General features: G+C 37.5%; 1 protein-coding gene across 2 annotated transcripts in view; it reads left to right on the top strand.

Moving 5' to 3' along the window:
• CDC42SE2 (CDC42 small effector 2) overlaps positions 1 to 24,412 on the top strand; it is a 98,369-nt gene that overhangs the window by 35,599 nt on the left and 38,358 nt on the right. For both annotated transcript variants that reach the window (XM_057735900.1, XM_057735911.1), the window contains exon 3: positions 15,660 to 16,001. In XM_057735900.1, coding sequence (XP_057591883.1) covers positions 15,948 to 16,001 — 54 coding nt within the window. In that variant the 5' untranslated portion in view covers positions 15,660 to 15,947. The remainder of the gene's footprint in view (positions 1 to 15,659; positions 16,002 to 24,412) is intronic.

The raw sequence follows: 24,412 nt of genomic DNA, 5'->3' as shown, positions 1-24,412 counted from the left end.
CAGTCAAGCAGTATTTAAGCAGGGGATTTTATCCAGAGAATGAAAGTACAGGAGATTCTAGTAAGACATGGAAAAGGAATGTAAATTGTCTTCAATTTTTTTCTCCTTTTACAAGAAAATTTTAGAGGCATGAGTAGTTCTACAATGAAATTAATAGCTCATAAAGTATTTTACATTTTTAGTAAATTACTTGCAGTTTTTTTCTTAACTTGAAGTTTCTGAAATTATCACATAAGCGTGTATTGTCTTGCAAACATTCTTTAGAATTATTTAGCAGTAGTGTTTAGAAGTGTTATTACTCTCATTGTATGAATATCCAGCTATAACCTGTGATTATATCATATGCATTAGAAGTCATTTTGAAATAATTCCATCATATGTATTAGAAGTCATTTTAAAATAATTTTTGCTAGACATTAAGTTGGTTATTGTGCAGTTTTGCTCCTTTGTGACTTGTTATTTGAATATTTAAGACTGAGCTGCTGCATTTATTATATTTGGTGTGTGAGTTGATGAAGAAGGGTGTTAAGTGGTGGTACAGCTTGGGAAGGGTGGGGGTGTTGTAATCCTTACTGTGAGTTTTGAGAAAAGATAATGAAATCTTTTATGTCCCTTTCCCATAGACCCACATTTCAAAGACTTACATTTTAATAAGAATTGGTTGTGCAGCTGCAACCCTGGCAACAAGGCCTGGGAGAGAAGAATTGGGGCAGCCTTCCAGAAATCAAGGCAGGCAGTGGTCTCATGTGGAGCTGAGCTAATGAGAGTGATAAAAATATAAAGCTCTTAGTAAAAATGAGACCAGTACTTTCTTTGGCATAGCAGATGTTGAAATTTTCCATACCATATTTTATTATTTATAAAGTCCAAAAGCAGCCATAAGCTGCTTACTCAATAAAGAGTAGCTACATTATATTCTCCTTTAGTATAAAAATACCATAAATACTCTTGAAAGCTAACGTTTCTGTAAATTATATCTAAAATATAATTGTTATTGGCGGTTTCTTCATGAAGTCTAGACAGTACCAAAACACAAGCTATCAAGTTTGTCAGATTTTTAAAAACAAATTTTTAAGTTTTCATAATTAAAAAATGAAGTTCTCATGGTAGTTTTAATGTAAATTTCTCATGTTAGTTTGATTTTTTTAGATCCCCTCAAATCATAAAATTTGTTAAACATATTCTCCTTTCAACACTATGTCAATGGCTATATGAGCTGTCATTAAACTGTTAATTATTACCTGGTTGTTAGGTATTTAGGTTGTGTCTGGGGTTTTCCCTCTTACCATAATAAGAATTGCGATAAAATATTTTTGGGTTTATAGGTATTTTGTTTTCTTCTGGATTACTCAGGATTACTTCTTGATTTCTAGAAGTGATACTACTGTATTACATGTAAAATTTTGAATACTTTCTAAAAGTATGATCGATTTACACAGTATTCTTAATATTTCTAGGAATGCATTTTTTTTTTTTCTTTTTTGTTACAGGTTTAGCTCGTAGAACATTTAAATCTTGACTTCTCTCTCTTTAATTCTGGGAAATTTATTCTCATTATTTCTTTTTTTTAAAATAAAGTTATGTATTTATGTATTTTATTGGCTGTGTTGGGTCTTTTTTGCTGTGCGTGGGCTTTCTTTTAGTTGTGGTGAGTGGGGGCTACTCTTCGTTGTGGTGTGCAGGCTCCTCATTGCTGTGGCTTCTCTTGTTGCGGAGCATGGGCTCTAGGTGCGTGGGCTTCAGTAGTTGCAGCACATGGGCTCAATAGTTGTGGCTCACAGGCTCTAAAGCACAGTCTCAATAGTTGTGGTGCACGAGCTTAGTTGCTCTGCGGCATGTGGGATCTTCCTGGAGCAGGGCTCGAATCGTGTCCTGTACGTTGGCAGGCAGATTTTTAACCACTGTGCCACCTAGGAAGCCCTCATTATTTCTTAATATGTTTATTTTTTCTTGAAATGTTTGATTTTTTTTTTGCTCCTGGAACTCTATTATCCTCATGTCTTCTTTTCATACTCAGTATATCCACTTGATTCTTTTTCATAGCTTCTTATTGTGAATTCATAGTAATAATATCTCCCCTTGGTCCCTACGTGTACATTCTTAGATCATCTAATCCACTGATTCTGCATCAGATGGTGTGTTGTCTGTCTTTTATAGTAGTTTTATGCTGCAGAGGTTTCTTTATTTTAGCTAGTGAGCTAATGATTCTTTGGAAAGGGGGTACTATCCAGTTATTCTAATAATGTGAATTAGGGAATGGCCAACAGCCAGATCTTTGTGTCAGTCCAGGTGAGTTTAAGAGAGGGAGGGAGGGCTTGAGTTTCAGATCAAACAGCTACGTGGCACTGAATTGCTGTTATGTTTTTCTGCATCAGGCAACTTCTGATCAGGGTTTGTTTTTTAAACTCTTAGAAATAATACTAATTTTAAGAGGTAGTTTCCTTGTATTATAATTCACTGTGAGCTCTGTAGGGTGTTTTGAGGGGAGAACAACTGTGAAGAGTAAATGACCACAGGGTAGTCAGTTTGTACCTGTTTTCATGAACTTTCCCCTACCAGGCCTTTTGTGCTGTCCTGATTTGATCCTGCTGACAAAGATCTGAGCTGTTCTGCTAATTTCTGGTGAAGGGGCAATCAAGGGAAAGATAAGAGCAGACTAAAAAAAGCTTTTAGGGAATCTGTCTTTTGACTCCTGCTGCCCTTTGCTCCTGACTGAAGGTCACCAGTGTCCACTCACACAAATTCAGTGCAAGTTTATCCCCATCAGCTTTTGTTTGTGTTATTGTTGTTTTGTTGTCCCTGGAATCCAGACTTACTTCTTTTTTTCTCAGGGCTTTATTTGGGAGGATGGGACCAGTAGCCCATGATTGTTTACCATCTTGATAGGAATTAGATGACCTCATTTGAGCCAATAAAGATAATTATACAAAGATTATCTTTAAAACACGTGAAAATCTTTAATCAAAAAGTATATACATGCAAAATACATACAAATTATGTGAAAATAAACTACCTGAAACTTTAGTGGTTTAAAATGACAACTATTTTATTGAATCTCTCAATTTTCAGGATCAGGAATTTGAGCAGGTCTTGGCAAGTCTTCTTTTACATGAGGCATCAACAAAGATCATTGAATAGTCTTAGCTAGCAGGTGGTCTGGACTGGAGAATCCTAGGCAGCTCCATTTGCATTCTGCTGCTCTGGCTAAGGAGTTTGGAAGGCCAGGCTCAGCTGGGACTGCTAACCTGTGTGCCTATACTTGTGGTCTTTCCAGCATGGCAGTCTTAGGGTAGTTGGACTTCTGAGCACAAGGTACAAGGTTTTTTGTAACCTCATCAGTTCTAGATCGTGACATCAGCTTCATTCTTTTGGTCAAAGAAGTCACTGAGGTCATCTGAATTTGAGGTAGGGGATTTCTTTCTCTCTCATTTGGAGGAATAACCAAAAATTTGTGGCTGTCCTTACTAGACCATGTAAGGTTATTAGAATTTTGTGTTGCTGATTGTTGCTTTTAGGAGTATTATCATCAGAGGCTTGGCTCAGTAGATCTTGCCCTTATCGTCTTCCATCTCAAAGGGATTCTCTAGAGTAGAGGAAATCACATACTTCTTTTTCATTTCATTTTTATAATGTTCTTACCTATAGCAGTTGTTCTTGAATACCCCATCTCCAACAGTATTTGACATATTTTCATAGGAGACACTTTTGGTTGTCACAGCTGGTGGGGAGGGATGCTACTGGCATTTACTAGATAGGAGCTGGAGATGTTGCTAAATGTTCTGCAGTGCACAGGACAGTACTCTCCCCCCCCCCCCCCCCAAAAAAAATTACCTGGCCCAAAAAGAGTGGTGTGGAGGTAGAGAAACTAACCCTACCTTACAGTAATCCTGCAATGTTGGTATAATCCTTATAAGAGAAAACTTTAATTCAGAGTGGTTATAGACTAATGCCACTTAGCTAACACATGGTAGAATCGTTTTAATTCACTATTTTCATTTTTCTTTCTTCCTTTTTTTTTTTTTTTTTCCCAATACTGGGACAAGTTACCATGTTAAGTGCTATAAGAGATATAATAATTTGGAGTCTGCCTTGATGGAGCTTACAAGAATTAGTATGTCATTAATAATTGTCATTTAAGGTAGCATTGAACTAGACCTTAAAAAAAGAATATAGAGAAAATGGTCTGCCTTTTTTTTAATACATTTATTTTTATTTATTTATTTATTTTTTGGCTGCATTGGGTCTTCGTTGCTGCTCGAGGGCTTCTTCCAGTGTGGTGAGTGGGGGCTACTCTTCATTGCAGTGCGCGGGCTTCTCATTGCAGTGGTTTCTCTTGTTGTGGAGCACGGATTCTAGGCTCATAGGCTTCAGTAGTTGTGGCATGTGGGCTCAGTAGTTGTGGCACACTGGCTTAGTTGCTTGTTGGCATTTGGGATCTTCCTGGAGCAGGGATTGAACCTGTGTCCCCTGCATTGGCAGGCATATTCTTAACCACTGCGCCTCCAGGGAAGTCCCTGTGGTTTCTTCATTTCCAAGGTAAGGATAATACTTACTTACCTGTTAGGATTGTAGAAATTAGATAGTATTTGTCAAAGTACATTGAGTGACTAGTGCTCAATTTTTTTTTTCCCCTTATCAAGGATTTACAATTTAGTTGAACCTTTCTTTATAATTTAGGGAAATTTTCTATCATCACCAATTTTTTTTTATATATAAAAGAAAAATAGACTGGAAAACCCAAAATATTGAATTTCTCATGTGACTTGCTATGATTTAAGTTTATGGACCAGAAATAGTCCATGTCCTTTTATTTTTTTAAAAATTGAAGTATAGTTGATTAACGATTCTTTTTTTTTTTTGGCTATGCCGCACAGCTTGTTGGGATCTCAGTTCCCCAACCAGGGATTAAACCCAGGCCATGGCAGTGAAAGCCTGAAATCCTAACCACTAGGGAACCAGGGAACTCCTTCTTAATTAACAACATTATATTAGTTTTAGGTGTTACAAAATAGTGAGTCCGTGTTTTTATAGCTTATACCTGATTTAAAGTTATTACAAAATAAAGCTGTATTTCCCTGTGCTGTACCATACATCCTTGTTGCTGTCTAGTCCACGTTCTTTGCTGACTCATTAGTATTTTCTGTTTCTGAAATCATTCTCTTCATCATAATATCATCAAAGTTCTCTATTATTACGAGCTTTCTTTTGAATTTGAAAATGAAGATCCTGTTTTAAACCTAATTTAAAAACTTTTTCCCCCATTATTGTTTAGGGTTCTTATTTTATAAGGTGATTCAGAAAGGTTTGAACATTTAAAAAAATTATTATTTAGTTACCTACGTTATACTTAAACAAGCAGTCACATTTGTACAGGAACAACCATAGGTGTTTCTGTAACGCTTGGTCGATACCTCCTGTGTAGTATCGGCTGTCTTATGGTCTGATTCATCTCAGGCCTTTTGTAGGTAGCACATGGTCTTTGATGGTTGAAATGGTAGCCAGGTTGAATGCCTTCAGTTCCTCAAGTCTGTAAGGAATATGTTGTCCTGACTCTAATTTTCTTTTTGCATATCCCCACTAAAAATATTGTGGTGTAACAGTTGTGAATTTGGGTGGCTACTATTTCAGAGGCAATCCAAATTTTGGAACAGAATGGCCTGTCTAGCATGGTGATGAGTATTCATTAAAGAGCCTCTGTGTAGTAGAAGTGAGGCAGAGCCCCATCCTGTTGGAAAATGAAGTTGTGGAGGCTTACATAGTTGCAGGAAAAACCGTTCCCATCAGCATGTACAAATAGGAAATTTTTGTCACTATATTTTTCTCTGCAAAAAAAGATTTATTGAAAACCCAATATATGATACAGCACAAAAACATTAACTTTTTGGTGAATTCTTCGTATGTTCAAATTGCATTCTATTCGCTTTTATTGCCACATATGCAGGCATTCTGGTATTCATTTTTCCCCTTAAATAGAGCCTAGCCTTCTCATTGAACCTTGAGCAACCTACAGTTATCATCCATATAATTGATATTTTTTGTCTTATCAGACCCTATCAGAAGCTGAAACAAGATGGGAATAGTAACATTTCTATGTTAGGAGCTTAATGAATATACCCCAACTGCGGACTCCTTGAATGTCTTGCTCTCCTTGTCAGAGTGCTGGGGCTTAGCTGAATGAAACCCTCATGAAGTAGAAGGTGACCCTGCATTTTGGTGCTTACTACATATTTATATTTAGCCTAGTTAGTAAGAAATTTTTTAAAGTGTTCAATTCTGTTTGAACCACTCTCTCTTGATCATTGTCATGGTCGCAGGGCCTAGTACATAGTAATTGCTCAACAATATCTGTCAAATACATGCATGTGTACAGTTGACCCTTGAACACCGTGGGTTTGAATTGCTTGGGTCCACTTATATGTGGATTTTTTTCCCCCAATAATTATGTTCTACACGATCCATGGTTGACGGAATCCATAAATGTGGAACTGTGTATATGGAGGGCCGACTCTAAAGTTATACCTAGATTTTCTATTATGGGAAGGGTCTCCACCCCCTAACCTGCTGCATTGTTCAAGGGTCAACTGTATAGAATACATCTATCCATGTATGGTGAAACCCTGCATTCAAAATACAGGCTGAAGTTTGCTTCTGTTATCCAGTTAAGAGGTAGTATCAGAAAGGGTTATTGATTACCTGATTTAATTTGAGGAAAGAAATACCAAAAAAGGAGGCTAAATGTGCATGTACTTTTTAATTTCCTCACTGATTCACTGCACTTAAAGTTTAATATAGCAAGAGAAGCCTCTTTTTTAATAGATATGACAGAATTATTATATATTTTCTTGGTATTGCAGTGTTCTTTGTGTTGTCTCCAAGTTGAACTTATTTGACTATTATTTTTGAGATTAGCATAAGATTACCTATTTTAAAACATCATTTCTGTATTTATGTTTACATGTAAGCTGTTAACATTTTTTATAGAAATATATTAAATTTCATTCTGGAGCTGGAAGATAAAAATGATAGAGAAATATTTTTTCCTTACATTATTTTCTCTAAGCATTTGAAAGGCTTTTAAACCATCAGTTGGAATCCCACATAGATATATCTTTAACTTTTCTTTAACAGTTGTCACAGCACTAACTGGTCCGTAGTCAAGTCTGTGAATGCTTTCAAGGCCTTTCAAGTCTTTTTTATATAGTCTGGATACTCTGTGTTGGTTTGTTTAAATTCCAAGTTAATTTTTTAAAATTTTAGTTAAAAATACATCTTATTCTTTAAAAGTTTATGTGTGGGCTAACCAAGGAGAATAGCAGATTTACTTAAATAATTTTTTAAAAATATTTTGAAGATCATTTAAAATATGAAAGTACCTCATTTTAACTTTTGGAAATGTCATTTTACTCTTTTTTAAAATAATTATATAACCACACTGATGGTATTGATAAGGAAACTGTTTTAAAAGATAAAATAACAGCAAGTTTTCCCCTTTGATGCTTGAATTTTTCTGTTACTTAAGTAAGAGTTCATGAGTTCAGTCTGCCTGTAGTATGTTTTACTAAAGAGTTTAGTGATTCTTCTTTTGGAGAAATACAAACTCATTCTGACAAAGGGCAGCATATTTCTCCTGTGTGCTCCTTAAACACGGGTCAAAATATCATGCACCTATTTGTAATTGATAGCATTGATGTAATTTTGTTCTCATTTTCTTTGGAAAATTTCCAAAGGGTTTCAGTATGATATTTTGTAGAATTTTTTTCAAGCTTGTGGAAACAGTTATGTATGCCTGTAGATTTTTATTAATTAATTAATTTATTGGCTGCATTGGGTCTTCTTTGTGGTGCTTGGGCTTCTCATTGTGATGGCTTCTCTTGTGGAGCACGGGCTCTAGGCACGAGGGCTTCAGTAGTTGCAGCACGCGGGCTCAATAGTTGCAGCTCATGGGCTCTAGAGCACAGGCTCAGTAATTGTGGCACATGGGCTTAGTTGCTCCATGGCATGTGGGATCTTCCTGGACAAGGGATTGAACCTGTGTCTCCTGCATTGGCAGGTGGATTCTTAACCACTTTGCCACCAGGGAAGTCCCTGTAGATTTTTTTTTTTTTAAATCTTTTTGGCTCTTTTAAACTGTAAATTTTATCTTAGTGCTGGAAGCAGTAGTCCAGTTACCATTATTGATTTTCTAAGGGTTCCAGTGGTTTGTATTTGTAATGAGTTTGATTTATTTTGATAGGTTTTATTTGTAGTAAAGTTAATGGCAGAGTATTTGTTGAAATCTTTCAGAACTTTTCCCACTTGTCACTCCACTCCCATGTAACTTTATTTAGGGGTTATTTTTTCAGCATTAGTTTCCTTTCCTCCTCACTGTCTGCCCTAAGAGTAGGAAAACCTATTTAGTCTTAAGGACAAGCATTACAGAAACCTAAGCAACTGTGGGAGAAAACAGTAATTTATGGTAAGTTTGAGAGCTGCAAAGGTGTACATAAATTGCTAGTCTGGCTGGTCTTTAGTGATGGACATACTTTTGTCACGGGTATTATATTGTCATTGTTCATCTTTAATTTGCCAGTGGTGAGAAATATACGATAAGTATAATGCATTGCATGTGGCTTTTTTGTTTGTGCTAGATGTTTGGCTTGAGGGAAAACTTGATAACCTGATAATGTAGTCATCTCTGGTGAAGGTGTGATAGGCACTTTGATAATGCAATTTGCTGTTAATTTTGTGGCAATGTTGGGGCGGAGAAATTTGAAGCAACTAAGAGAACTCTTTAGCAAGACATAGTTTTGTTGTCATAGCGAATTAATCTTGTAAAAGTTTCTCCCAGTCAAAAAAATCATTGACTGCTGAAAAGATACCATTTTTTTCTGGGAAAATATCAAGTTAACAAAAAGGCCTAAGGCAGCAGTCACAAAGCAGGTAACAATCAAGTGTAAATCACAGTGATCTTTTTCCTCTCTGGGGATGAATCTGAAACACAGTATCAAAGCCTGGTCACTGCCTCACCTTGTTCCACACCTAGATAAATGATTGTACTTTGTGCCTAATCAACTTTCACATTCCCAAGGGGGATGGTTGAGGTCCATGCTGGACCAGGAAGCATGGATTACGCATACTTCTCATTCTTTAACCCTTTTAGTTAACTCCCCTCCTCCTTTTGCAAAACTGACTAGGCAGCCAGTTCAGGCAGTAAATAGGTATTGTATGCATTCCCTTGGAAAAGTTTAATCCTCTGAGATACGTGGCCTTCTATACTAAGAAGGAAAAAACCTAACTAAATACAATTTATTATATGAATGCTTTTTTTTTTTTTTTTTTTTACAATAAGAGGTGGGGACTTCCCTGGTGGCACAGTGGCTAAGAATCCGCCTGCCAGTGCAGGGGACACTGGTTTGATCCCTGGTCCAGGAAGATGCCACATGCTGCGGAGTGTGCCACCACTACTGAGCCTGTGCTCTAGAACCTGCGAACCACAGCTGTTGAGCCTGTGTGCTGCAACTGCTGAAGCCTGTGCACCTAGAGCTCATGCTCCACAAGAGAAGCCACAGCACTAAGAAGCCCGAGCACCACAGTAAACAGTAGCCCCCACTCTCCGCAACTAGAGAAAGCCTGCGTGCAGCAATGGAGACCCAACACAGCCAATAAATTAAATTAATTAATTAATTAATTTAAAAAAGTGATAGGTGAAGTTAGAATTGTTTATTCAGCCATCTACTTGAAAACCCTCTACTGTATGTCATAGACTACCTTAATACTACTCCTGCTTCACTTGCCCTTTTAAATATAAATTATAATAAACAGACTCATGTAATTTTGTATGTATGCTACTTCATCTATGAAAGGGAGACTGACTAGAAAAAGCTTTGTCCACCTGCTTAGGTAAGCATCAAGGGAACTTGTTTCTGCTCAGTTTTCTAGGAGAGGAAAAAAAATGATATAAGTGATGATGGTGATGATGATACTGACAGGAAAAGCTTATTTATTTTTTTAAGCTTACTCTGTACCAAGCACTATTGTGAGCAATTTGTTTACTCATTTAATCCTCACATACACCTTTGAGATAGTTATAGATAGTTCCATTTTATAGAATTGCAAACTGAGACCCACGGAAGTTAAATAACCTGCCCAAGATCATCCATCCAATGAGTGGAGGATTGCAGGATTCAAACTTAGGCTCTCTAGTTTCAGAGTCTAAGTTCTAAATCACCACAGACTGTCTTTTCCAAGCTTGCATCTAGGTACCAGTGTGTGATATGAATGTGTACTATCCACGTGATATGAGAATTCCAAGCCAAGAAATTAAAACATATGCTTGAATTTTGTATACTTCACCTTATGGGTTTCTAAGCACTGGAAAGTGCATACTGCTCTTCAGGGGCTGCTCCTCAACCAGAAAGCACTGGGCTTTAACAGAATAGTCAGGAAAACACTGTAAAATAAGTCTATTTAAAGTGTCCAAATGAAAGACTAAGACACTGAGTTAAGTAAGTTTGCAAAAGGACCAAATAAAATTAGTTAAAATGAAAATTGTGTTTATTGAAATGAAAGTCATTATTTGGGGGAAAATATTAATAGCAAAAGTTAAATAGCAGTAGAAACAAGTGAAAGAGTCATACATAAATAAAAACAAATCTGAAGCTAGAGAGTCAGTGAAGTTGGAGCCGAATGAAAAGACAGTCTTCAAAGCATAGATAGAGAAAAAAACAAATTTACATTCAGAGGACCGAAAATTAGATTAGCTGTTGACTTCTCTTCAGCAACGGTAGTGGTCAGAATAACATCTGTAAAGGACTGAAGGAAAAGCACTGTCAACCAAGAAGTCTGTACTTAGCTAAACTGTCATGCAAAGCAAATATACTCCAATAAAAATTAATTAAAAACAAAACAAAACCTGTCATGCAAGACTAAGGGCAAAATACAGACCTTGTGTTAACAGTTAGTGTACCTGAGTGAAGGGTACATGGGACATTTCTGTTCTGTTTTAGCAATTCTTCTATAAATTATTTCAAAATTAAAATGAAAAAAAAAAGCACCACAATTTTAGAGAAACAACTGTGAAGCTTGCCACTTGTGACTAAATATTAAAAAGGATGTGCTGTTAAGAAAAACTCTTAAAGCAACAAGCACTTTATGAAGAAGGAAATTGAACTTTAAAGGAAGAATTTAGAGGCAAGAAAAAATGGTGATCAAAGAAGTTGGTAAATGTGGGTAAATATTAGTAATCATCAACATTATTTACACTTACATATGCTAAGTGTAAGTATTTTGTGTAATTCTCACAACAACCATGTGATATAGGTACTAATATTTTTCTTCAGTTTCAAAGATCTCATCCAGTCTCCAGCACAATGAATGAAAAAGGACCAAACCGTTACATTTGTGTGAAATTTGAGAATTCCAAAAGTAAAGAGAAAATCTTTAAACCTTCTAGAAGAGGGAGAGATACATCACCAGAAGGGAAACAAAATTAGAATGTCACCAGATTTCTCAGCAGCGACTGTTTGTTTGTTTTTGTTTGTTTTAAATAAATTTACTTATTTATTGGCTGTGTTGGGTCTTCGTTGCTGCATGCGGGCTTTCTCTAGTTGTGGAGAGTGGGGGCTACTCTTTGTTGCAGTGCGAGGCTTCTCATTGTGGTGCTTCTCTTGTTGTGAAGCATGGACTCTAGGTGTGTGGGCTTCAGTAGTTGCAGCACACAGTCTCAATAGTTGTGGCTCGTGGGCTCTAGAGTGCAGACTCAGTGGTTGTGGCATACGAGCTTAGTTGCTCCGAGGCATGTGGGATCTTCCTGGAACAGGGATTAAACCCGTGTCCCCTGCATTGACAGGCGGATTCTTAACCACTGAGCCACCTAGGAAGCCCTATTTGTTTATTCTTAAAAATTTTTTTTAATTAAAGTATGGTTGATTTACAGTGTTACGTTAATTTCTGCTGTACAGCAAAGTGACTCAGTGACACACGTATACATTCTTTTTCGTATTTTTATGTTATGATTTATCACAGAATATTGAATGTAGTTCTCTGCTATACAGTAAGACCTTGTTGTTTATTCATTCTGTATGTGATAGTTTGCATCTACTAACCCCAAACTCCCAGTCCATCCCTCTCCCTTCCCCCACCCACTTGGCAACCATCTGTCTATTCTCTGTGATTCTGTTTCTGTTTCATAGATAAGTTCATTTGTGCCATATTTTAGATTCCACATATGTGATATCATATGGTATTTGTCTCTCTTTCTGACTTACTTCACTTAATATGATAACCTCTAGTTGCAGCCATGTTGCTGCAAATGGCATTATTTTGTTCTTTTTTATGGCTGAGTAGTATTCCATTTTACACACACACACACACACACACACACACAGACAACCCCCCCCCCCCCCACATCTTCTTTATCCATTCATCTGTCAGTGGACATTTAGGCTGTTTCCGTGTCTTGGCTATTGTGAATAGTGCTGCTGGGAACATAGGGTTGTGTACATCTTTTTGTGTTACAGTTTTGTTTGGTTATATGCCCAGGAGTGGGATTGCTGGATCATATGGTAATTCTATTTTTACTTTTCTGAGGAACCTCCATACTGTTTTCCATAGTGCTTATACCAATTTACATTCCCACGAACAGTGTAGGAGGGTTCCCTTTTCTCTACACCCTCTCCAGCATTTGTTCTTTGTAGATTTTTTAGTTCTTTGTAGACCATTCTGACCGGTGTGAGGTGGTACTTCATTGTAGTTTTGATTTGCATTTCTCTAATAATGAGCATTGTTGAGCATCTTTTCATGTGTCTCCTTGGCCACCTGTATTTATTCTTTGGAGAAATGTCTCTAGGTCTTCTGCCCATTTTTTGATTGGGTTTTTTTGTTGTTGAGCTGTATGAGCTGTTTGTGTATTTTGGAAATTAAGCCCTTGTGGGTCACGTTGTTTGCAAATATTTTCTCGAATTCTGTAGGTTTTCTCTCAGTTCATTTAAAAGAAATTTATTCTTTTTTTTTTTTTTTTTTGTCCTGGATAGACTTCTAGGTTGTTTCTTAAAAATTTACAGCTATTACAAATTAATTATTTTTGCTGCTTCATTCTATTTGCTCTTTTAATTTTGATGATAAGAGCATCTTACATCAGTATAGTCTTCATAGTATATACAGTGCCCTTATGTACATCCTAATTTAGCCCTCATCTCAGACTTGTGACATTGGCAGTGCAGCAGTCCATTTTTGTAACTAATGATAGAGCTTGTCACTTGCCCAGGCTATCATTGCTAAAAATTAGTGTAGTACTAACAACTGCCACAGATATTTTATTTCAAAGTCTAAAATCTCAACATCCAATTCTGTTTCACACAAACTGAGCATGCTTAATACCTCAACTGAGTTACATTCCACATTAGAAAAAAAGGGAAGAAATTGTCTAAAGGTATGCCTCATTGCCTTGTGTTTCAAATCATGGCTTTATTGTTGTTTCTATGGAAGTTGACCTAAAAAGCAGTTTTATCAGTTTGTGGGTAGGATGTTGGAACATAAATTCTTTAAATTGTCAGCAGCAAAACTGTTCCTACAAGTATAAAGCTTATATCTGCAGCATTTGATTTAGGTGTGGAAAGTGAGGAGGAGATAAGGAGGCCAAGGAGGTTATATTTTTGACCGGAGAATACTGCTAATACTACTATACTTTTTTACTCATGCCAGTCTCTTTAAAAGTCAAGAAACTGAGCTTTTAATGCAAGGAAGCTCTGCCAGTCACTAAGCCTGACAGTTCACTTAAGCTTTTCTAAAATCTTATGTCTAATGAAACTGTGAGTTTGTGAAATACTCTCTGGTGCTGTAGTCCAGTTTGACCCTTCATTTATGTGTGGAATGTGCTGAGCTGTGTTTAAAGCCAAGTTTAGTTGTTTATGTTGTTGCAAAGTGACACTTTTGTTATCCTAAGATTTTTTTAAAAAGTTAGGTTTTCAAAATGGACGTAATTTAATAAGCAACTTTGAACTCAAGAAGTGGCAGTGTTGAAATTTTTTGTGACAGATTCAATACTTCTCTATAAGGTGTTTATGAATAATGTGTTTTAAGTATATATACATTTGAAAAAAAATCTAAAAAGGAATTTTGTTTAGAAAAGCAAGAAGATGGAAAAAGTGTATTGGTATGATGTTCCGAGGCATGTTTGAAACATCTTTACGCCTATATGTTTACTTACCAAATAAAAACCTGTGGAGTTGCAAACACCCCCTTGGTTTGAAAATATATTTCATCATATCTATTTTCTAGGTGGATATATTTAAGTACCTTTTCTGTCTTATCTCCAAAAATAGAAGCACAAATTATTGTACTTTAGTCATTCTTCAACTAAACATTAAGAAAGAGGAAAAATTGTGAATGTCATTTTCAGTAGTACATGGGAATGGGAAGATGTGTGTTTTGAAATTTGCAAAATAAAGAATAGATTTACTCTATATGGGAAGGAAATTTGAATTTGCGAAAATGTGGATTGTAAATATGGAAGCCATTTATTAATTTTAAGTGTTAAACATAAGAAACATTTACTAAGTTAAAAATAGGAGAAAATAAAACACCTTCCAGTGTAAAATTAGCATTCGAAGGTGGTTTCTGGCAAAGGTAAATTATAAATAAAAAGGAAATTTCCTAGCTTTATATGTAGATGATAAAATATGATGATGGAATAAATCAGATAATAGATTTTAAAACCTCAGATGTCAAATCCAGTAGATTTGAAACATCAGAGTAGTTCACTGTTTGTATGTGCTACAATCACAGTGATGAGCATAAGGAATTTCCAGTTTCATACAAAGCCATATATGTTTTCATAGAATTGGGTAAAAGAGATTTCAAAATGATTTTTTAATGGCCAGGGCCTTTGATTCAGGGTGGAATTAAGCTTGTTAAATAGCAGCGCTGAAATAACCGTTTGTGATGTTGTGAATTTAACCCGTTGCTCTTATATTCTTGCTAAGGAAGTAAATGAAACATACTATTCTTATGAGCTTATAAACCTTCATAGTATTTACCTATTTCATTGAACAGAGCTAATTGCAAGACTACTGCTACTTTGCTTTGGACTTTGGGTGAGATAAGGAATGTTCATCTCTCCTTGAAAATACACATTCCAGGTTCTGAATTTTAACTGTGGCAATAATGTACATTTTCTTCCTTCTTATCGTCCTCTTTGAACATATGTTTAAATCTTAACATGTCATTTTCCTGTAGTATATTAGAGGACATGTCCTCTGGATTGTGTAGAATCAGGATCCCAAATTCATACCTTATTACTACCCACATTTGTGACATTGAACATATATGCATTAATATTCATTGAAGGTCTTCTCTACAAATATAAAAATAACTGTCATTTATGTCTTACCAGGTTTAGAGTCATGGCTTTGGGGAAAGCTTTTATAGTCATAAAATAGAATGTGCTATGAAGGCAAGGATTACTGTCTCCTTTCAACTGCTATATTCCTAATACCTGATACTCAGAAAGTACTCAGATTTTTTTTGTTGAATGAATATCAGTTTATTAAAATCTTGGTTTTTTTTTTTTTTTCCAGTTTTTACTTTTTGGGGAAATATTCTTAATTTTATCACAGATTTAAGAAATAAAAGCTTCTAAGGATAAGTAAAGTAACTTGTTTTCTTTTCTTCTTTTTTTCTAGACTACCTGTTAAGGCCCTGAATCAAGACAACAATTTTTATACCTTTCCTGGTGGTTCGGAAATGAGTCTGTAGAACCAGGAACAAAGAAAGGAAACAGTCTGGCCTTTTCTTTATTAACTTGACTATATAAGATACTTGGCTTCCAGGAACAAAAACACAGAGAAGTAATAAAATTTTTATTTTGGCATCTTTGGACATTTATCATACTGAGAAGCCTGTTTTGTGAAGCTTCCTGAGTTGAGATTTGGAAACTTCCTTGGTGCTCATTTATAACTTGGACTATAAGCATGAGTGAATTCTGGTTGTGTTTCAACTGCTGTATTGCAGAACAGCCTCAACCTGTAAGTATGAAGTAATACATGTACGGATTGTGTGGAGTGCTTATTAAGTGTATTGCTGGTTCTCAAGTTGAGAATCAGGACCTCAGCAGTGATTGCAGGGCAGTTCTAAGGCCTGTCAGTGGATCCTGAACATCTGGTTAAAGAAAAAAAAGAAAAGTAAATGTGTTTTGAGTAAATGCTGTGCGTGAAGAACTGTGCTAGACCATTGTATATGATCGAGAGAGCTGTGCTCTTTTACCAAGTAGACCGGCTCCTGGAGGAACTGTGAGAGGAGAAGGGAGATAACCTGAGGTAGAACAGCCAAGTCAGCTTTGGAAATCGGCGGGTGGGAGATGATGTAGCCAGGTTGCCTCACATCCTTCTTGATTTACCATCTCATTTTCCTCACAGCAGCTCTCTGAGGAAGATACCATTATCCTTATTTTTCAGTTGAAATAGGTTCATTTTTTTGCCCAAAGTCATATGGATAGTAAGTAGTCTTAGCTGACTTCTTCTTGGTACCTGCCCCACTTTTGTCTCTTCTAACCTATGTACATTTTGTTACCTCTACCAAAATTCTGCCTTCACCCGTCAGTTTTCTCTTCATCTTTTAAGATGCCTAGATCAAATGTCAACTCTGTGAAATCTTCTCCAGCTTTCCCCTGACTTAGATAATACTTCATCTGTATTTCCACCAGCTCTTTTAGTTCGTTTTTCGATGGTGGGATGGAAATTCTTGCATAGTAATTAACTGTACTATAGTCTCTCCCACTGCTTTCTGAATTCTTTAGGGGCCCTGACCATATTTACTTTGTATCTTCAGGAGCAAATCTAATACCTTTGAGAATGTAGCTATACATGCTAGCTTGGTTTGCTGGCTGACAGGCTGAATAAATGAATTTCTATTTTATTCTGTTTTGCTTATAACAATATAAAAGAAAGAATGAGGTGTACTCTTAAGGTCTCCTCAGATCTTTTCTGAGCCTTTCCCTGGTCATACACAGTCACTTTATAATTTTCCTTGTATATGCAGTTGTTTTTGAATGTCCTAGCCTTTAATGTCTGGCTCCGGAAAGGGGAAAAAATGAAAATTTGGGGCCAGGGAAGAAAAGCAAGGGCACTGGCTATTTAAATCCTCTGAAAGTCACTTTAGCCATAGGGGGAGGAGCTTGCAACAGTCAGGGAGTTGCAGCAGCAGTGGCTGCCTATCTCCTTGTCTGCTCTTCTGTGATCAGAAGCAGAGATATTTGGAGGAAAGGGTCCTTTTTGCCCACCGTGTCTCCCACAAGCTGTGTGTAAGATTTGTGAACAACACAGCTACCTGGTGGGGGGTGGGTAGTTGCTACTGTGCTAAGACCTGAGCTGACTGAAATTAACTGCAATTTACCTGCCAAGTTTTCCTCCCGAAGTTGCAAGCTTTGAACAGACTCCAGAGTTCCAAAATAGATACATCAGACAGATTCTGCCAGTACAGTTGTTGCAGTGGGGATACAGATTGCTGGGGATGCAGATTCCTGCGGATACCTGCTCCACCATCTTCCCTTTTACTACTTTTATAATGGTTTTTACATTTAGCTCTTTGATCCATGAAGTATGGACAGTTGCTTTGTGTGGCATGGGGTAGGGTTCTAACTATTCTTTCAGGTTAATCAGCTGTTTAAAAACAGTTTATTAAATAGCCAGTCTTTTTATTAGTGATATGAAATGTCACCTTTATTATATACTACTTTTTCATATATTTAAGGAGACTGTTCCTGAAATCTGTCTTGTGTTTTTAGTTACACGTGTTTACACCTGTGCAGTGCAGGTGGCATGCAGTCTCCAAGGTGCATGGGCTCCATAGTTTGCAGCAGGCAGGCTCTCTAGTTGAGGTGCGTGCGGGCTTAGTTGCGCTGCAGCATGTGGGATCTTAGTTCCCTGAACAGGGATCGAACCCGAGTCCCCTGCGTTGCAAGGCAGGTTCTTTACTGCTGGACCACCAGGGAAGTCCCATAGCTCTTCTTTTTAAACTATATTGGTAATGTCTTATTTTTAAGCTGGATTGTTGTTACATGGGTCTTTATTATGTTATTTTTTATATTTTTTCTTTGTATGAGATATTTCATAATGCATCTTTTAAATCCTGTAGATCAGGGGTCCCTAACTCCCGGGCCTCAGACCGGTACCGGTCCGAGGCCTGTCAGGAACCAGGCTGCACAGCAGGAGATGAGCGGCAGGCCAGCAAGCGAAGCTTTCTCTGCCACTCTCCATCACTCGCATTACCACCTGAACCACCCCCCCCACATACACACCCTGTCTGTGGAAAAATTGTCTTCCATGAAACCGGTCCCTGGTGCCAAAAAGGTTGGGGACTGCTGCTGTAGGTGTTTACTTTAGGATTGCATTGAATCTAGAATGTAATTAGATGAGAATTGACATCTTTAAAATTTTGAGTAATGCCATTGAGAAACATGGCATACATCTTCATTTATACAGACCTTTTCATGTTCTTTTAGTAAGCTTAAAATTTTCTTCTTGTAAGTTTTGCACATTTGCTAGGTTTTTTTCTAGATTTTTTATGGATTTTTGTTGCTATTCTGAATGAAGTTGTTTTGCTATTACATTTCCTAGTTGGATTTTTTTTTCTAGTGTATAGGCAACTAATAATTTTTATACACTAATTTTTTATCCAGCCACCATACTGAACACTTATATTTCCCAAATTTCTCCATGTAGTGACTTTTTTTTTTCAGTCTTTATTCTGATACTTAAACTTTTTTCCATATTGATATCTTACTGCATTGACTAAGACCTCCAGTATAATGTTGGATAGTGTCAGTGATAGCTGAATATTCTTGCTTCTCCTGACTAATGGGAAAGGTTCAAATTTACTTAAGCATAAAATGAATGTTTATTTTGGTGAACATGTTTACCCGTGCATTTAATTTATTGTGTGTATAACTTATCATCTACGACATATAACCAATGATTACATTTTCAGCAGTTTTTAAATATTATAGAATACTTGAATCCTGTTGACATATTGTTCTTAGTATGTCTCGTAATTTTTGTTGAAAGTCATATGTGATAATACTCTGGGTAAAAGGAACTGAGTGAAATAGGCCTGCAGTGTGAGTTTTTATGTTTATCTGAGTGGGGGTTAGGCTTTATTTACTGTTTGCTGTCGTTGTAGATATCACAGGATAAAATTTCCTTTGGTGTCCTTGTTTTTGTGCCCTGTTGTCTTTGGTTTGCTCGAGACTTCTCCTTAAGTAAGGGCTGAGATGTCCAGTTCTTTCAGTTGTTAAACAGGAGCCCTGCTGATGTATTGGTAAGGTGTTGGGGGCCGGGAAGCATTATATACTGCTGTGGTTAGGTTTCAGTCTTTTAGTGAGCCTGTGCCCCTGGGCTGTGACTTACACAAGTGCTTCTCAGTTTTGATTTTTACTCCTTAGTTGATATGGAAAGGCTAGAGGAGGCTGGAGTTGAGTGTTTCCCTTCCCCAGAGTTGGTTAGTTTCTGGTAAAACCGCAGTCAGTTAGGCTCTGATAAAATAGTTTCCTTTGAGGGTAGGCTTTGTTAAGAAGAACAGGCCAGGCAGATTTCCAAACTGCCAGATTGCAGAAGGGCATTGTAAATTGCTGAGAGAACCACACCTGGGTCCTAGCTTTTGGACTGGTCTGAGTCGGTGAGAGTTCAGGCAAAGCATCAAACCTCTCCTGATCTCCATTAGCTCACTGAGAATACGGGGACTGGATTGGGTGAAGTATTAGTTACCTAAGATGATGCAAGTTAACCTAAACCATAGTGGCTGAAAACAGACTTTTATTGTCTCACAGATTCTGTGGTCAGGAATCCAGGCACTGGGTAGCCAAGTCCTCTGACTTAGGAACTCTTTGAGGCTACAGTTAAGGTGTCAGTCGGGGCTGTAATTATCTTGGAGTACCGTGCAGAAGAGGACCTGCTTTCTAGCTCACTGAAGTGGTTGTTGGCAGGGTTCAGTTCCTTTCTGAGTCCTGGCAGGAATCTAAGTTGGAATAAGTGCCTCAGTTCCTTGTTGGCTGGAGGCCTCCCTCAGTTTCTTGCTACACAGGTCACTACATAGGACATCTCACAACATGGCGACTGGCTTTCATTAGTATGAGCAAGAGGGCAAGCAAGATGGAAGTTAGAATCTTTGTGACATCTTGTCAGTTTTGCTGTATTCTGTCCCATAGATTAACTCACTAAATCTAGCGTACACCAAGGGAGGGGAGTACACAAGGGCATGAATTCCAGGGGACAGGGATCATTGGGACCTGCTTCACAGGCTGCCAACCACAGATTCTCTCCAAGGCCCTTCCCAGCACTCAGATTCCATGAATACTCCCCCTCTCTCCCTCAGAAAGAGGCCACACATTCCGTTTCCAGCCCCAACTTCAAAGACTCTCAGCCAAGTGCCTGGATGGCTGTGACATTCTTCATCTGGAGTAACCAACATGAAAGGTGTAGTAAAAAGAAAAGCATCTTATCCAAGAGAGTTAGATTGTGAAAAGATGTTGAATTTATTGTTTCACTGGCATCTACCATTAGAGGATTCTGCTGGTAGACAAAATACCTGTTTAGAGGAGACAGGGAAAATATGTTTCTGTTTAGCTCACTTCAGAACCCAATGCACTGAAGCCAACGTATAGTGTTCTAGCTTATTTTAAAATGTCTGCCTTTCCCTCCTCTTTGCTGAAGCAGAAGGAGATTTTTCTCTGTTCTTCACTTTGAGAACATGGTAGAGTTCCTGGGGGTAAAACTCACAGAAGTGTGAGGGCCCTCCTGAGACTGGGAGCCCCTGGAGTTTTTAAACTCTTCAGCTATCTACACTCATCCTCCAGCAGTTCACGAATTACAGTTTAAGTTTTCCTACATTGGTCCTGCATTGAGTGGAGGTTTTTGCTCTAGTATGTTGTGATTTTCTGTGTTGGCCTATCTCTCCAGTTCTGGAGGCAACAGAATTGGGGATCTGTTGCCTGTGATCTCAGTTCTCTAAAGGATCTAAGAAGAGTTGTTGGTTTTCAGTTTGTTCAACTTTTTGATTGTGTGGATGGGCATGACATCTTCTAAGCTCCTTACATGTCAGACAGGAAACCAGAAGTTGTATTTTCTGTGTTTTTTTTAGGTTGATTTGTTTATTGCCAGTATTCATAATGTGTGTAATAAAATGTATCCTGTTCCTGTATGTGATACAGGTATACTCAAACTAGAAATGCATAGATTAGGAATTTAAAGAGTGGGAGCATAATGCTTTAGAATTATGAGACATTAGAAGTACATTTTCTGATACACAAAGGATTTGCAGTTTGAGTTTTTTTGTGCACATATTACTTGTCTATATTGTTAGTGTTTAATAATACATAATTTTATGAAATATTGCACAATTATAGCCTTATCGACTTGCTAAGAATGACACAAAACTTAACAGGGGCATGTGGTTACTATTGTAGAAGAACAGCTTGCTTGTTGGCATCAGGAAAAAACATTTAAAGGATGCACTAATAATTTTATGTGTGTTTACAGTCTACAAAAACATATCCTTGCAGCTCTATTAGTATCAAGAATGCCTTATTTGAAAGCTGCTTGGTCATCTCTAAAGTTTTCTAAAAGTATGTACCAAAATTGAGTGCTATGTGCCAACTCTCCCACTCTTTCTTTACCACCCCCTGCTCTTGCACATTCCATGTGTGGAAAAGGAACAACCCAATATTGGGAAGAACTTAGAATGCATTTTTCTGAGTAGTAGCATAAGAATTATACTTTTTCTTCCTATTCTTTCGTTTTAGCACAGTATAATACAGCGTAAAATAGAGTACCAATTTTTAATTTATTTATTTATTGCCACACTGCAGAGTTTGTGAAATTTCAGTTCCCTGACCAGGGATTGAACCTGGGCCACCACAGTGAAAGCCCAGAATCCTAACCCCTGGGCCACCAGGGAACTCCCAGAGTACCAATTTTTTGAGCCATAGTAATCTAAACCTTTTAAATTGACTGTAGTGTAAATGCTGCAGTGGTTGTTGCTAGATAGTGCCAAGGTTGGAATTTTTAAATTGGATGGTTGCTGACTTGCAACTTAATTTTTTAAAAAATGAAAAGATTTCTCAGCTGTTTACAGGACTGTAGTGAATTCTTTACCTGCTTTCTGTTGTACATTGGGGTGCTGGTGGACTTTTTTCCCCAGCTTTATTGAGTATATTGGTATACCAAAAAACTGCACGTAATTAACGTATACAGTCTGGTGAGTTTGCACTTTATGTTTACACTCTCTGCCATCACCAAAATTAAGGTAATAAACTTCTAAGTTATCCTCAAAAACAATGAATATTAATTTACAACCTCCCCCTTTTCTATTCCTATTACATACTTTCCCCATATAGTGTTTCCCCACATGGTACTGATGTTTTGTAATGCTATTTGTCTCTGAAATGTGTTATTTTAATTAGACATCTATGCCCAGTCATCATGTATTAACACTCTGGTATTTCTACAGTGAGCCAGTTATTAATGAAATAACAGCAAAACAGACAATTGTTTCTGCTTTCATGGCGCTCATTCTAGTGGAGGAGATATTTGGTGAATAAATAGGTGTCTGTGATGTTAGGTGATGGTAACCTGTCTGTGGGAAAAGAAAGTAGAAGAAAGAGAAGGAGAAATGAGAGTATCAAGGGTGTACAGGAAAGGCGTTTTTGTTGAAGTGATTTTTAAGCTAAGATTTAAGGAAGTGAGGCACACGGTTATGTAGGGAAGAGCGTTCCAGTCAGAAGGACTTGAAAGTACAAGAGATCTGGAAGTGCAAGGGTTGAATGTGTGAGAGGAATATCAAAGAGGGCAGAGTGGCTGTGAGCCAAGGCCATAGTGGTGGGAAATAAGGTCAGAGATAGTTAAGGGCCAGGTCCTGTATGGCCTTCCAGGCCGTGGAAGGACTGATTTTTACACTTTGTGAAGTGGGAAATCATTGAATGATTTTTTTCTTTCAAGTGAAGAACACATTCTTTTCCCAGTTGTTTGAATGTTGCTGTACGCCCAGACTGAGAGTTAGCCCTGTCTGACCAGACTGCGTCCTGCAGGCTAGTGAGTTACCTTCTCCTTCCTGCACTCCCAGCCAGTGAGTCCTCCTCAGCGGTCTGCAGTCTTGTGCGTAGTGTGCTCTGCAATAAGATTGTTTATTTCCTGCAGTGACTTTTTTTTCCTCCATTTTTGTTGTTCTGATGTGCAGTTCTAATCCATAATAGCGGGGGGGTGTGTATAGTGATGATGTGGTAACTGCCATATAAAAAAACAAAGGAAGGGCGCTGTGCTCCATGTTTGAGAGAGTCTAAGGTTTCTTTGAGGGAAATGGGTGAAGAGTTGGAGGGAGGTGAGGTGGGTCAGTAGACGGGTTGCTAGAAGACCTTAGATCTTAGGTATGAAGTGCATGAAAGCTGTCACTGCAGCCTGAGAGGATGAACCAGCAGTTCTGTGAAAAGTGGCTAGAGGACACTCTAGGTGAGGGCGTTGTGTAACTTCAGGGGATTTATGTCAGACAAGAGTGTTTGCTCACGTGTGGTGCATCTCCATCAGTGCTATGCAATAATGACGTCAGATGGCATAGATTTATGTAGAACTTCCTTTTTCAGGAATCACATTTCCACACACCCTAAATGAGGTGTAAGTATGATAGATATATTGTCATTTTTCCTTTTCCTGAAAACATAAATGTGCATGCTCTTGATTTGTTTACTCAGAAAATCACATTATGTAACTGGAATCATCTTAAGACATTTAATAGATGAGTTTATGTAATAGAAGTAGAAAGTTACCCTAATCAGTGGAGAAATGAAAAAATCCGTACTTTGTAGAAAGGCGGTGCAGAGGACTGATTCAAATGTCTTAATTGTATTGCTAAACCTAGAAATTACCAAGATTATTATATTCAGTGGAACTGCCTGTCCTGCCTCAGGAGTGGCTACTGGATTTCTTCATAGAGACAGCAAGCTGCTTATACCTGAGGAGAAAGTTTGAATTTGTATACTTGAGCTTGAAGACAAACTAGAAAGACTCTTGGCATAAGGGTTTTGGTGTTCCTACCCTGTTTTGTGCTGATACCACGGTCAGTAAGTGCTGGTGAGTAGCTGTCCATAGCGTTGTGCATGAGTTTAAGCTGGGGAAGGGGATAAGGTGGTAGTAGGAAGCCATTTATCTTCAGAAACTAGAATACTTTTATAAGTTTGTAAATGCTGGAGAGGAAATTGTTTTCTTTAATGCTTTTATTAAATTGATCTTTATTCGGTTTAGATTGGAGTTTTTAAAAATATATACGTCAAAGTAAAACAAGCTATTTCTTAGCCAGCCATGTGGTGGCTGCCATTTACAGTTCCTTAAAGTGACATCAGCAAAAATAATAATTCAAAAGTAGACAGTTATATACTGAACCTCATGCATTCAGC

This window comes from Hippopotamus amphibius, chromosome 1 (genome assembly GCF_030028045.1).
Source record: "Hippopotamus amphibius kiboko isolate mHipAmp2 chromosome 1, mHipAmp2.hap2, whole genome shotgun sequence".
NCBI lineage: Eukaryota > Metazoa > Chordata > Mammalia > Artiodactyla > Hippopotamidae > Hippopotamus > Hippopotamus amphibius.
Note: the sequence above shows the minus strand (reverse complement) of the source record. Positions and strands in the feature narration are given on the sequence as shown.